This window comes from Erpetoichthys calabaricus, chromosome 9 (genome assembly GCF_900747795.2).
Source record: "Erpetoichthys calabaricus chromosome 9, fErpCal1.3, whole genome shotgun sequence".
Classification (NCBI taxonomy): domain Eukaryota; kingdom Metazoa; phylum Chordata; class Cladistia; order Polypteriformes; family Polypteridae; genus Erpetoichthys; species Erpetoichthys calabaricus.
The window spans coordinates 137,196,126-137,208,581 of record NC_041402.2 but is presented as its reverse complement, the minus strand read 5'-3'; the positions used below and the strand labels follow the sequence as shown (position 1 = coordinate 137,208,581).

Genomic DNA, 12,456 nt, shown 5'->3' with positions numbered 1-12,456 from the left:
GATATTTAGGTCACTGGGCCTGTGTCCAGGTTTGTCTAAGTATTCAAATATATAACTGAAAAAGCATGTTTTGTGTGAGAGAATGCAGTTGAAGGAAGTGGGGGACAATTCCTGCTATTCTTTCTGGGATTTCAATACAAGAAGTGAGAGACAGGCTGAAGCAATTGCAATGTAAAAGCATTTCCTCTGCACTGGTGGAATATCAGGTGGCCTGATGGTACAGTTGTTAGAAGTGCAGATTCACAGTACTAGGTGAAGGGATGTGAGTCCTATCCTGGTCATGCTCTGAGTGGATCTGTGTTGCATGTCCTCTTTGGGACTGTATGGTTTTTCACTGACTGATCTAGTTTTCCCGTCACTTTGCAAAGACATGTGTGTTTGATTAATTGGCATCTGCAAATTGTCCTGCTATGAGTGAGTTTGCCTTTTGATGGTCTAGTGAGCTATTCAAGGCTGGCTAATACCTTGCACTTAATGCTGTTTGGAAATGCTCTGACTCTCCACAACACTAAAATAATATGCATTCAACTGGATGACTCAGGATCAGGGAAATGCAGGAGCAGATGAGTTGCTTGTCGGACATACCAGACATACTGTATATGCTGCTGACATACTCACCACCTTTAATCCACTAAGTGGTCAGGATTTTCTGTCTTTTTTTGTGTCCTCAGAAAGGCCTGCTTCCTACAACCTGCCTCCAGCCTATGAGCACCAGTGAGTTGAACAAAAAGGTATGTAAACATCTATGTCACAACTGCCTTGCCTTCAAGACCAAACCCACTCATGTTCTTCTGTTTCCTGTCTCAGCTACAGAGTGGATTATTGAAAGGGATTCCTCTGCCTCGGCCTCCTGGACACACACCTCCAGGTCGCCCTCAAACCAGTGCCATTTTGCCACCCTTAGGAAAAACCCTGGATATCAAAGCCTCATCTTTAACAAGCAGACCTCCTGAATGGCCAAGCCCACCATATGGAACAGCCCCGGGTTACCAAGCCATGGTGAGTACATAAAATGATCACAAAACTTTTTTGCATTACCATTGGCCATTTCTTAGAATCTAAAATGGTTTGAAATCTAGGTAATCAATGTAGACCTCATGTTTTTTATTTGATAAATTGGTTGTCCATTTGGTTTGGTTCAATAAAAAGCATCAAATCCCTTCCTCTCAACCTCATTCACCAACCCAATCTCTCTTATAGTCAAAATGATTTTCTGGGAAAATACAGCGGTGGCCACTACCGCATTGGCCTGGTTTAGCATCTCTAGCATAGCTGTGTCAGGACTTTGGTTTCCCAACTTGCACGTCAATTTATTGTTATTTTCACTTATTCACTGCCAACCATGAAAAGTTATCAGTTATTAGCATTACAGCTATCAACCTCATTCAAGTGGCCTCAGCAGGTACAAAAAAGTTGCTAGCACATTGCTGTTGCCTGTGTATAATTTCGGACAACAAAATAGGCCAATAAAACCAATTTTCTTATTTTTGGGATCTTATTTGGTACTTTTATTATTATTTTTGATTTCTTTTGCTTGTTTTTTAAATTTTATTCCTAACCCTAGCAACTAGACAGACACATACAAAGATACTTGTCTTTTTATTAACATGGATAATAGATAATAGTAGAAAATCCACTGGCACAATACAGGTAATAATAAATAAACCTATTAAAATATTAATAAATTTGAGAAATGCACCTCAAGAGTAAATGACAAATCACTGTAGAATTTATTCATGCCTGTAAGCTAAATTAAAATGCATGCTTACCTTTCAGTCCACATAAGTTGGCAGTTTTCACAACACAGAGACTGGCATTGTCCTTGCCACTTTCACATTTAAAATTGCATACGTTGCTGTTGGGCAAAAAAATCAATCCAAAGCACATGGTGGGTTCACCTTTAGGTGACTATTCAGGACGTCTGACAGCTGGCTGCAATGCAAAATGGTTTTCTTACCTGAGCTGTTACTTTACTCAAATTTTAAATTGTCACTTTCCCCTTCACATGATCAGTAAGGTGAATGTTTTCCAGTAAGTGAAGCCATTCAGTGCTTGGAATGGTATGTTATTTTATACGCAGCTATCCACCTCTTAGTAACTTTCTCATTCATCTTCGTTTTAAAGCTCAAAGTTTACAGCCAGGCATGCATGTAGGTCAGCTGGTGACTCTAAAATGGATGAAGGAGTTTGTGGGTGTGCTCTCCAATTGGTTAGTGTTCAGAATAGCTTTCTATCTTTTGTCCTTATGTTGCATGGGTAGTTTCCACATTCCTGAGACCCTAAAATAAAAAAAAAAATAAAAACAGGATTAAAAAGTTGTTGGATAATTTGATCGTGACTACCTACTCCAAACAGGCTCTGTATAAGTAAGTGTGGATGTGTACATCCCATTCAGGTTTGGTTCCTGCCTTGTTTTTAATGCTGCCAAAATGGACTCAGGGTACCCAATAATACCCTGGATAGGTTAGGCTCCTAAAATCAACTTGTTAAAGGTTTCTACTCTTTTAGCCAGGAGTCGCTTTTTAGGTACAATCTGAGGAGGATGCACTAAGGTTTTAAGTGTGCTAACATTTCCCCAAAGCAGAATGTTAATCTATTCAGATAAAAGGCCTTTACCAAAGTCTGTCATTCCCATTTTTTAAAGTTTATTTGTCATGTTTGTGGCTTATTGAAAGTTGCAGTTTACCTGTGTTGATAGCACAATGAAGCTGTGTTTAGTGCTGCTGTCTCACAGCCTCAGGGCCTTAGATTTAAATCTTAAATCGTAAGGCTTGGATGCTTTCTTCACATCCACTTGTTTTTTCTCTGAGTATACCTTTCCAAAGATGGAATGGTTAGTGACCCTAAATTGGTCTGAATATAAATTAATGTGTTTGGTGTTGGAATGAGTAAATGTTACAATGGACTGGTACCAGGTTTGGTTCCTAATTAGTGTCCAGTGATGCTGAGATATGGTTGGACACTCTGCAAACTTGTATTGGAATAAGTGGATATGGAAATTGAATGAATGCTTAGCCATGTCACTTGAAAAGAGAATCCAAGGCTCCCTTATTGTTAAAATATACCTTTATGCTGAAATCCGTTAAGCAGGCTCAATTACTTCCATTTTACAGTTAGCAGAGTTGGGAGTTTTCTTGAGAAAAGAACACCTAACGCACAGGAGTGAGCAGCACAAATTCAGTACGTTCCCTTCCTTTCAGAAGGCAACTTACATTCAAAGTCTTTTACTTTGTACCCAGTCTTACCTTTTTTAGATTTGACAAGGGGCAATTGTTCAAAATTACCTCTGCTCTCTAAAGAAAATCTAGGTCTTTGGAGAGTTAATCACTTAAAGTGTCTTAGTCATTTGATATTTTCAATGGATTTTATCCCATTTGTGTGAGAAATATATTGAAATGGAATCCTTTTCACTGCATTTTGAATTCTTCCCATTAAAACTGAACATACCAGCCTCAATGACATTGGAACAGCAGCTACAGTACTTAGCTTTTTTAAGTGCATGGGCACTGGTTTGTCAAATAATGTGACTGCTGTAACTCCCTGGGTTACGTATGACAAAAAGTGGTTCTCTATATAAACACAAACAGACATGACTCTACTTTTGCTTTTGTACTAGTGCTTGCTAGTTTCTGTTCACTCACTCACTCACTAATTTTCTTGTTTGTCAAATTTCTTGCTCACTCATCTGTTAAGTATTTGGTTCATTTGCTCAGTCAATCACTTACTGTACTACTTTGTGCTGATGCTCCACCTTAGTTGACAGGCGACTCATTTTTGGGTCTCACACCTCTCCTTTCTTTATGAAGTGTTTTCATATTTAAAATTCTCCATGTGCTGCAGATGTCCTTAATTGCTTTATCTGTTGTGACACCAGTAGGGGGCGTACCAGCCACCCAACCAGACACAGAGTGACACAGGAGGCACACTTGCAAAAGCACACGCTTTTTGTTTTCTTTTTTCCCTTGTGGGAAACGTCTTCCCCATCTCCCACAAGCACAACAACACAGTTCCAAGCACGGCACAATATTCTTTTTCTATATTCCTTTCTCTTTGTCCTCCTCCTCCTAACTCTGGCTCCCTGAGTAGAGTAGTGTATGCTGGCCCCTTATATAAGGCACCCAGAAGTGCTCCAGATACTCGATGACCTATTTCCGACAGCACTTCTGGGTGTGGTGGAAGAGCTGCTCTCCACGGCTCAGTAGCAGCTGCAGCACCCCCTGGCAGTGTCCACAGATCCCAACAGAGCTGCACCAAAATCCAACTCCCATGAAGCCCTGCGGCAGTCCTAGGCACCGCTGCAGCCCAAGGGGGCTGCCATCCAGCACTCCAGGGGAGGTTACGCTCTGGCCACGCTTGCTCCCCTGGTCCTCCCAGCATGGAGTCGTCCCAGCCGGGCAAGGGCCCCTGCTGTCTGCCACACTGTCTATTCAAATGTATTTCTCTTTTTTTTAGTGCCATTTCATCTCTTCATTGCACAGTTCACCAGGTACCTGTGTCAAGTCAGATGTTTATTAGAATAAATTCCTGATAGACATCTGAACTGAAAGGTTTCTGATGTCTTCTCAGTAGTGTTAGAGGTTTAACTTGTGAGGCACTGCTCCATCGTTTCTCTAAGAGCCATTTGTTAGTTATTTAGATTATGTTAAATTGATAGAAGTATTTCTTAGTTACTGTATATTATGCTTATATATTAATGCATAGTCTAAGGGAGATACTATTATAACCCACACACGCTGAAGTATAAATGGAATATTCTAATTATTTTTTATCCCTCTGAGTACAGATTAGTCACAATTTAAGCATGGAGGGCAAACAGTTTCAAACCGTATTGAACGTGCTGTATGTATAGAATGTACTGAATGTACTAAGTGAATCCTATGTAAGTTTGCCATAGAGACATAATACAACCATTAAGTATAGAAAGTAACTGAAGTAAGTTTGAAGAAGAGATATTTTGTTTTCTTTTTTGCCTTTTGTTCATGTGAATTTTCATGATTTGTTCCTTTTTAAATTTTCACTATACCTTTTTAAAACAAGCTTTATTGGTCTGAGAAATATCTTTTGTTACGTGTTTAACTCATGCTGGATCCTACCTTGTCAACTCAGTTATTGCTCAATTTTGGGAACCTGAAAAGACACAGCTTCAATTTCTTTTAAATGATTAACTTCACATTTTCCTCATTTACTTTTGGGCTGGTTGGTCTGAGCTGTTAAGCTATACCATGCAAGAAAGAAACTGAGCTAAATCTTTCAGCATCTGTTCTGTGTTGTTCACTTGCACAGGGTTGTGTCAACTCTACCTCTGATACCTTGATTTATGGTACCATTGACTCTGACTCCTCTATTTGTAATTAGACTTTGTGAGCCACCAGGGCACATACAGCCGCTCTAACCCGGACACATACAGACAGAACACAGGTTCAGCACAACATTTATTTACAGTTTTAAAGTGCACAATCACCAGCACCAACACACCAATACACAGTCCTTTCTTGCCGCCAGTCCTTCTCCCTCCACTCCTTCTCAGGCTTTGTTCTCTTCCTCCTGACTCTGGCCATCGAATGGTGGGGACTGGCCCTTTTTATAGGGCACTCGGAAGGACTCCAGGTGCACAACAAGCTTCTTCCGGCCACACTTCTGAGTGTGATAGAATTGTGGCCAAATAAGGCCCTGGAAATGTCAATGCGCCCCCTGGCGGTGGCCACAAGTTCCAACAGGGTTGAGCTCCCCTGAAAATAGTCTCTCCCCCGTTCCTTCCACACTCTGGACGTCCTGGCCAGGTAAAAATTCCAGCCGCCCGCCACAACTTGTATATTTACCATATTAATTGAAAGCACATAACATCCATCTATCCATTTTCCAACCCGTTGAATCCTAACACAGGGACATGGGGGTCTGCTGGAGCCAATCCCAGCCAACACAGGGCACAAGGCAAGAACCAATCCTGGGCAGGGTGCCAACCCACCGCAGAGCACATAACATACATGATACAAAACATTTCATCACTGCCAACGTGGATCATCATTTTACCACCCTAAGCTGTTAAAGTATGTGTTAAAGGACTATAGCAATGCCGTAGTGGCTTTTTAAAATTATTTATTAATGAAGTTTCAAACATTGAGTAATATTAAACAAAAGAAAAAACATACAAATTTAAAAAATAGGCTCTCAAAAGGCTAGGCAAAAAAAAATAGCTTACTCAAAGTAATATATTTGAAATTGGAAATTTTAACATATTACATTATAATTTACATTTAGTCAGAGTTAGCACATTTTTTTCTGACTCCGACTCCGGGTGACTCCACAGCCCTGCACCTGCATAGATGAAAAAGGCATTCTGAGGTTAACATCTTCGCAATAGTCTTATAGACATGGCTTCTGAAATTTATGGAAGTCCCTTGTGCTGAGGGGGTCACATCCCCCATATCAGAGTTCAAGAAATGTCTGACTGACTATGACTTCTGAATTGATCTCCAGCAGGAGCAGGATGGCCATGAAATTGGCACACAGAGAGATGATGCCGTACTGATGGAGGTCCACTACACCAGCAAAATGGAATTTCGAATCCATACAAGAACCAGCTATGTTGAACTGCAGGACAGGATCAAGAAAAAGTTGCAGCAGCAGCTGGAGCGACTGCATCTCAGGTACTGAAAATATATAATTTATGTCACTAAAAGCTTAATAAGGTGATGAGGGAGTCAGCCAGAGTAAGTAATGGAAGAAGCAATTTACACATTTGGAAACCAAAAAGGAATGAATCACCAATCTCCTGCTTTCTTATTCAATATTTTCTCTTTCTTTCCAGAGTAAGAGAGGTGGAAAGCCTGGAATGGAAACCTGTTACTGCTGAGGCCAGCCTCAAGGAATTATGGGCAAATGTTGAGGGGGGCAAGATTTTTGTTAAGTGTCAGGTGAGTGATGTGCTGTGATGGAGAACATTTTCTGGTTACTCTACTCTTTTGATTTCATTCTAAATATATAAGTGTAGCAGGGCACAGAATGAACAAAGCTGTGAAGAAGACTTTGATCAGTCACTTGAGTGGTGCAGGCCTAGTGCCACAGCTGAGGTTAAAGAAGCATTGTCTGCTAAATTGAATTATCTCACCCCCTGTTTTGGATGAAAGAATTTTTTAATACTTTGCCTACTTTCACTCAAATAGTTGTACTTTGTCAGTGATCAGACAAACCACATTGATGACAAATTAACAATGAAAACTACCCATCAGTATAGCATAAGCACTCATTCCACTAGTTCACACCAACACCACTTTTAAATATTACAAGTGGGAACAAAGACAGAAGTCTCAGTTTTTGGGAAATCCTTTCGGTAATTTCTTAACATTCATGTATCAGTTATGAATAAAAGTTATTTTATTTCCATTTTGAATCAGCATTGCTTGTTTAGCAAGCGAATTACGGTTTAAAATTCACAATACTTGTGAATATTCAACATATAGTGAGTTCATCTTCTATTAACATTTATGCATATGTTGTCCTGATATTCTATGAAAAAGTCCTGTAAGGTGTAGCTGGAAAAAGTCAAAGATGCCACCATATTAGCAGCATGTTTTTTGTGCAGATTTTATTACAGTAAATTGGTAATAAAATATCAATTAATGCAATAAATCTCTGACTGATTTCATAATACAAAATTTTACTCCTTAGTATTCTTTCTACTAAAGTGTTTATTGGAACTGAAATTGAAAAAACTTCTCTTGGGTAGTTGTGTTGGTTCCTTTTTACACTTTTTCTTAATCACTTAGATGCAGTTCTCAAAACACTAATGTTATTCTATCCATCCATCCATCCTCTTCCGCTTATCCGAGGTCGGGTCGCGGGGGCAGCAGCTTGAGCAGAGATGCCCAGACTTCCCTCTCCCCGGCCACTTCTACTAGCTCTTCCGGGGGGATCCCAAGGCGTTCCCATCTGACTCCTCTCGATGCGGAGGAGCAGCGGCTCTACTCTGAGCCCCTCCCGGATGATTGAGCTTCTCACCCTATCTTTAAGGGAGAGCCCAGACACCCTGCGGAGAAAACTCATTTCAGCCGCTTGTATTCGCGATCTCGTTCTTTCAGTCACTACCCATAGCTCATGACCAATGCTCCCTCTAAGCAGTAGCATATAGTGAGCAAAAAACATTGTTTATGAGCGACATTTTGTTTAAGCCAAAAATTTATGAGCACCAACTCCGACAGTCGGAGTGAGCGATCGTGCAATAAGTACGAGCGACGCCGTCGGAATGAGTGATCGTGCGGGAAGTATGAGCGACGCTCTGAATTCGTGTGAGCGATTGCTCACGCGCTCAGCTTAGAGGGAACATTGCTCATGACCATAGGTGAGGGTAGGAACATAGATCGACTGGTAAATTGAGAGCTTTGCCTTATGGCTCAGCTCCTTTTTCACCACGACAGACCGATGCAGAGCCCGCATCACTGCGGATGCCGCACCGATCCGCCTGTCGATCTCACGCTCCATTCTTCCCTCACTCGTGAACAAGACCCAGAGATACTTGAACTCCTCCACTTGGGGCAAGATCTTGCTCCCAACCCTGAGAGGGCACTCCACCCTTTTCCGGCTGAGGACCATGGATTTGGAGGTGCTGATTCCCATCCCAGCCGCTTCACACTCAGCTGCGAACCGATCCAGAGAGAGCTGAAGATCACGGCCTGATGAAGCAAACAGGACAACATCATCTGCAAAAAGCAGTGACCCAATCCTGAGTCCACCAAGCCGGACCCCCTCAACACCCTGGCTGCGCCTAGAAATTCTGTCCATAAAAGTTATGAACTGAATCGGTGACAAAGGGCAGCGTTATTCTCAAATTCTTAAATGCAATTCTCAAAATAGTAGAAGCATTTCTATCAGTACTATACCTCCTGTTCAAAAGAAGCTAAAGCACTCAGATATAAATACTAAATGTCAAACCACACAAAGTCAGTCAATCACCGTCAGACTGTTTCCAAATGGATAGCACTCTTAGTTTATTGTGTAAATGCTGAAACAAATAATGCTAAGTACTTGAATCACACCTGGACATGCCATGTGGTGTTCCTGAGAATGCAGAATATTGTTCAACCCACATAAATCAGAAAAACATGTTTATTGTATAACAGTATTCATATATTTGAGTGCAGTGAAAATGAAAAGCAAGTGGGAAATTGTAACAAATGTTCATTTTAGGATTTAACAAAAAGTGGCAAAGGCAGTCCTGATTACAGTTTGAACAAAATACAATATGAAGAAAAACTAAAATTCTGATGTAACTGATATAACACCAAGATTAATAATGATAAAATAATAATAATAATAATAATAATACATTTAATTTATATAGTGCCTTTCCCAGACTCAAAGTTAATTGGTCATTAGCTCTCTCTTTTCTGTTGGACCATAAGATTTCATCACATGTTTTACGTTGTAAGGCATTGAAAATCTTCTGGCATGTCTCTGCAATCCTCACCTAATATGTCCTAACAAAGCAGCAGCCATTGCTTCCAGTAAGGAGACTTGATTGTGGGGCTTATGATCATACACCTTCCAACTCCACGATGAAAAAATGTCCTCATTTTGGTTGAGAGAAAGTGAACAGGATGGCAGAAACTCCATCAACATTTCTCGGTGGACAGTAAACCATACCTCGGTACATTGAGGTGGTGAAATCTGAAATTGCCTCTAATTACCACATAATTAGGCAAGTCTGGCCTTACCACGACTATATCATTCTCGGGAATGAGAGCATCGTATATGCCATTTAAGAAGTCAGTAAGACGAAACACTGTGGATAACACCTTTTTCTGATACTGCTGCACACATTTTTATGTTACCCCTCCACGTTGCCTTGGCCCATCCACTGTGGCTCTTTATCCTATGGTGTTTCTCCCACAGTGCCATGTTCAGGTTGAATCCAGTCTCATCCTCATAAACAACCATCTTCACTATCCACACAAATCAGTTCACATACTGTAAAATCCAAATAGTGTAGAACACCGTTCCAAACAACAAAGCACACATATAAACACACATTCACAGTCATTCAATTGTTATCAAGTAAGCAAAAATGCATGTCTTTGGATTGTGGGAGGAACCCAAGGTACCCTAAGAAACGCCAACGCATTAACACAGAAAGCAATCAGGCTGGGAGTCAAACCAGGGTCCCTTGAACTGTACTAGCCATTATGGCACCATGCTGCCATAAATTTAAATATCACGACTGACAGATGAGGAGCTAAGCAGATAAACCAATAAGCCTCTCAACTACTAACCTAGCATCCTGGGACTTGTGTGTACTTTCAATATAGTTTGAAGGCATTGCTCCTGCTGATTATTTATGTATTCTATTTTAGCATAATGAATCCCTTTCTGGTCGGAAGGTGCTCTATCAAGCTGAGGCACTCTATGACTATTCCGGACAAGGGCCTGAAGATTTAGATTTCATTAAAGGAGACATCATCGACATCCTTTCTGAAGGTACAAGGAGTGGACAGCAGGGAGAGGATGAGCCACATGATAGTTCTGGTTGACTGAGGTTTTGTTTAGTGAAGAGAGGGGAGGAGGTCTTTGTGAACATTTACACATTGAGAGTTGAATTAGAATGCCAGGACTCTATGGGGGACTTTGGACTTGGCATAGCCTACCTATATTCACTGGTGCATACAAGTTCAGCTAATTCATCTTCTATGCTTGTTCCCACAGTAAATGAAGACTGGCTGGAGGGACATATCGCTGGGCATGTGGGAATCTTTCCAAGATGCTTTGTTACCAAGGATGTTGAAATCACAAACAAAGAGACAGAGAACCATGTTGTGTGAGCTCTAGCTGGTCAGAACTGTCACCTGGAAGTGACAATGACTAAGCTTACAATTACTCAGGAGGGCAGCCCACCACAATGACAAAATATACATCTTGGCAGGCTATTAAAATACTGGAAGGGATTTGAAGGAGACTTAAAGTGCAGTAAATCAGTAGTCCTTTCTAGGCACCACACTCAATAAATATTGAATTGAGTGAAGCTGTTATTTTAACTCCTAATATATTTTATTCTCATGTGCAACAATCATTCATTTCCCAAGTCAAATACACAGAGTGGCAAGGAGAAGAAGTCCATTCTGGTAGCTTTGTGTACAACGAGGGAACAACCCTCAACAGGGAATATTCACAGACATTGGGCAAATGCCATGCAGCGATTACCCAACTTATGCATGTTTAGGGTGTGGGAGATAACTGAAGCACTCACATTGATACAGGGAGAAAATGGAGACTCCACATAGACAGTGATGTTAACCTAGGAGCTGTGAGGCAGCAGTGGTAACTGCTACACCGTCATGCTGCTACACTTCCTCCATTTTTAAGATATAACCTCCACGCTGAAGTTGTTCTCTTCCAGTAATTCTTCTTCACTGAAGCCATCTGATATTCATGTTGCTTGCAGTATCCTGTACTCAAATTATTGTGTAGTTTTCATGCACATTTTTTTCTTTATCTGTACTAATAAATCAGATTATTACAACTATTTTCTCTTGACTCTATGTTTGTTTTTGTGGGACAAGATTAGGTGTTGGGCCTCCTACATGAATTAGTCTGGATTTTTGATAAATATGACCTTCTGCCATTCCTGTACTTCAGTCAGTTAGTTAACCAGTCAATCATATTAGTGGAATTACATTAAAATGCCCAGATTACTACAATTCATTGTAGAAAATATTGTTTCCATTAAGGAAATTTTGAAGCTATAAAATAAATTTATAGAAACTTATTATTCATTTATTCATTCATTTTGTATACCAGATCATTCCAGTGCTGTAGATCTGCAGAACATCCTGATGGAATAAGACAAAAACGAAATCCCCTCTGGATGGAGTAGCAAGAATGATAATTGCCAGCAAGCCATAAAATAATTTCCAGAACTTTCGTTATTCAATTTAAAGACTAAGGCGAGCAAAAGCCTAGCCTGCAACACTGGATGCAAAACAGGATTTAAACTCAGCTGGAGTAGTGACAATTCTGATTTCCTACTAGGCTTCAGAGACATAATATATTCAGTACTGAATATCAAAGTTGTGACACTTTTAGTTATTAAGCCATAGAAATGCAACTACGCTGACATTATACATTAATGTTCACGTGAACGACCCCTATGATGAAACAGACCACCATATTTAAGCATCCAGGTGATTAAGCAGATTAAGACTGAAATAATAATATTTCAATTGATATCAATTCAAGTCAAGTTGGGGAGCATACACTGGTATAGTGTGTTGCTGCACCCACTACACAACGAAACAACTCGGGATCTCGGTTTGCAACTCCCCAGGCAGACACGTGGTCCAGTCCCACCCTCTGGAAATGACCCTCTATCTGCCGCAGCCAGGTGTTACGTGGGCGACCCCTTGGTCTGGTCCAGCCACTCGGGTCCCCAACAATGAGGATCTTATGAGCTGGATCACCCTCGGGGAA

The 12,456-nt window shown here is 40.7% G+C and overlaps 1 protein-coding gene across 2 annotated transcripts in view; it reads left to right on the top strand.

Moving 5' to 3' along the window:
• The window catches only part of LOC114658150 (NADPH oxidase activator 1-like), a 46,918-nt gene extending 35,395 nt beyond the window's left edge, over positions 1–11,523 (top strand). Inside the window, exons 10-15 of one of the 2 annotated variants that reach the window (XM_028810229.2) lie at positions 672–731; positions 808–999; positions 6,481–6,647; positions 6,809–6,914; positions 10,347–10,470; positions 10,696–11,523. In XM_028810229.2, coding sequence (XP_028666062.1) covers positions 672–731; positions 808–999; positions 6,481–6,647; positions 6,809–6,914; positions 10,347–10,470; positions 10,696–10,811 — 765 coding nt within the window. In that variant the 3' untranslated portion in view covers positions 10,812–11,523. Of the gene's footprint in view, positions 1–671; positions 732–807; positions 1,000–6,477; positions 6,648–6,808; positions 6,915–10,346; positions 10,471–10,695 lie in introns of both variants that reach the window. The other variant, XM_028810228.2, reaches the window with a different exon arrangement.
• The last annotated feature ends 933 nt before the right edge of the window (positions 11,524–12,456 follow it).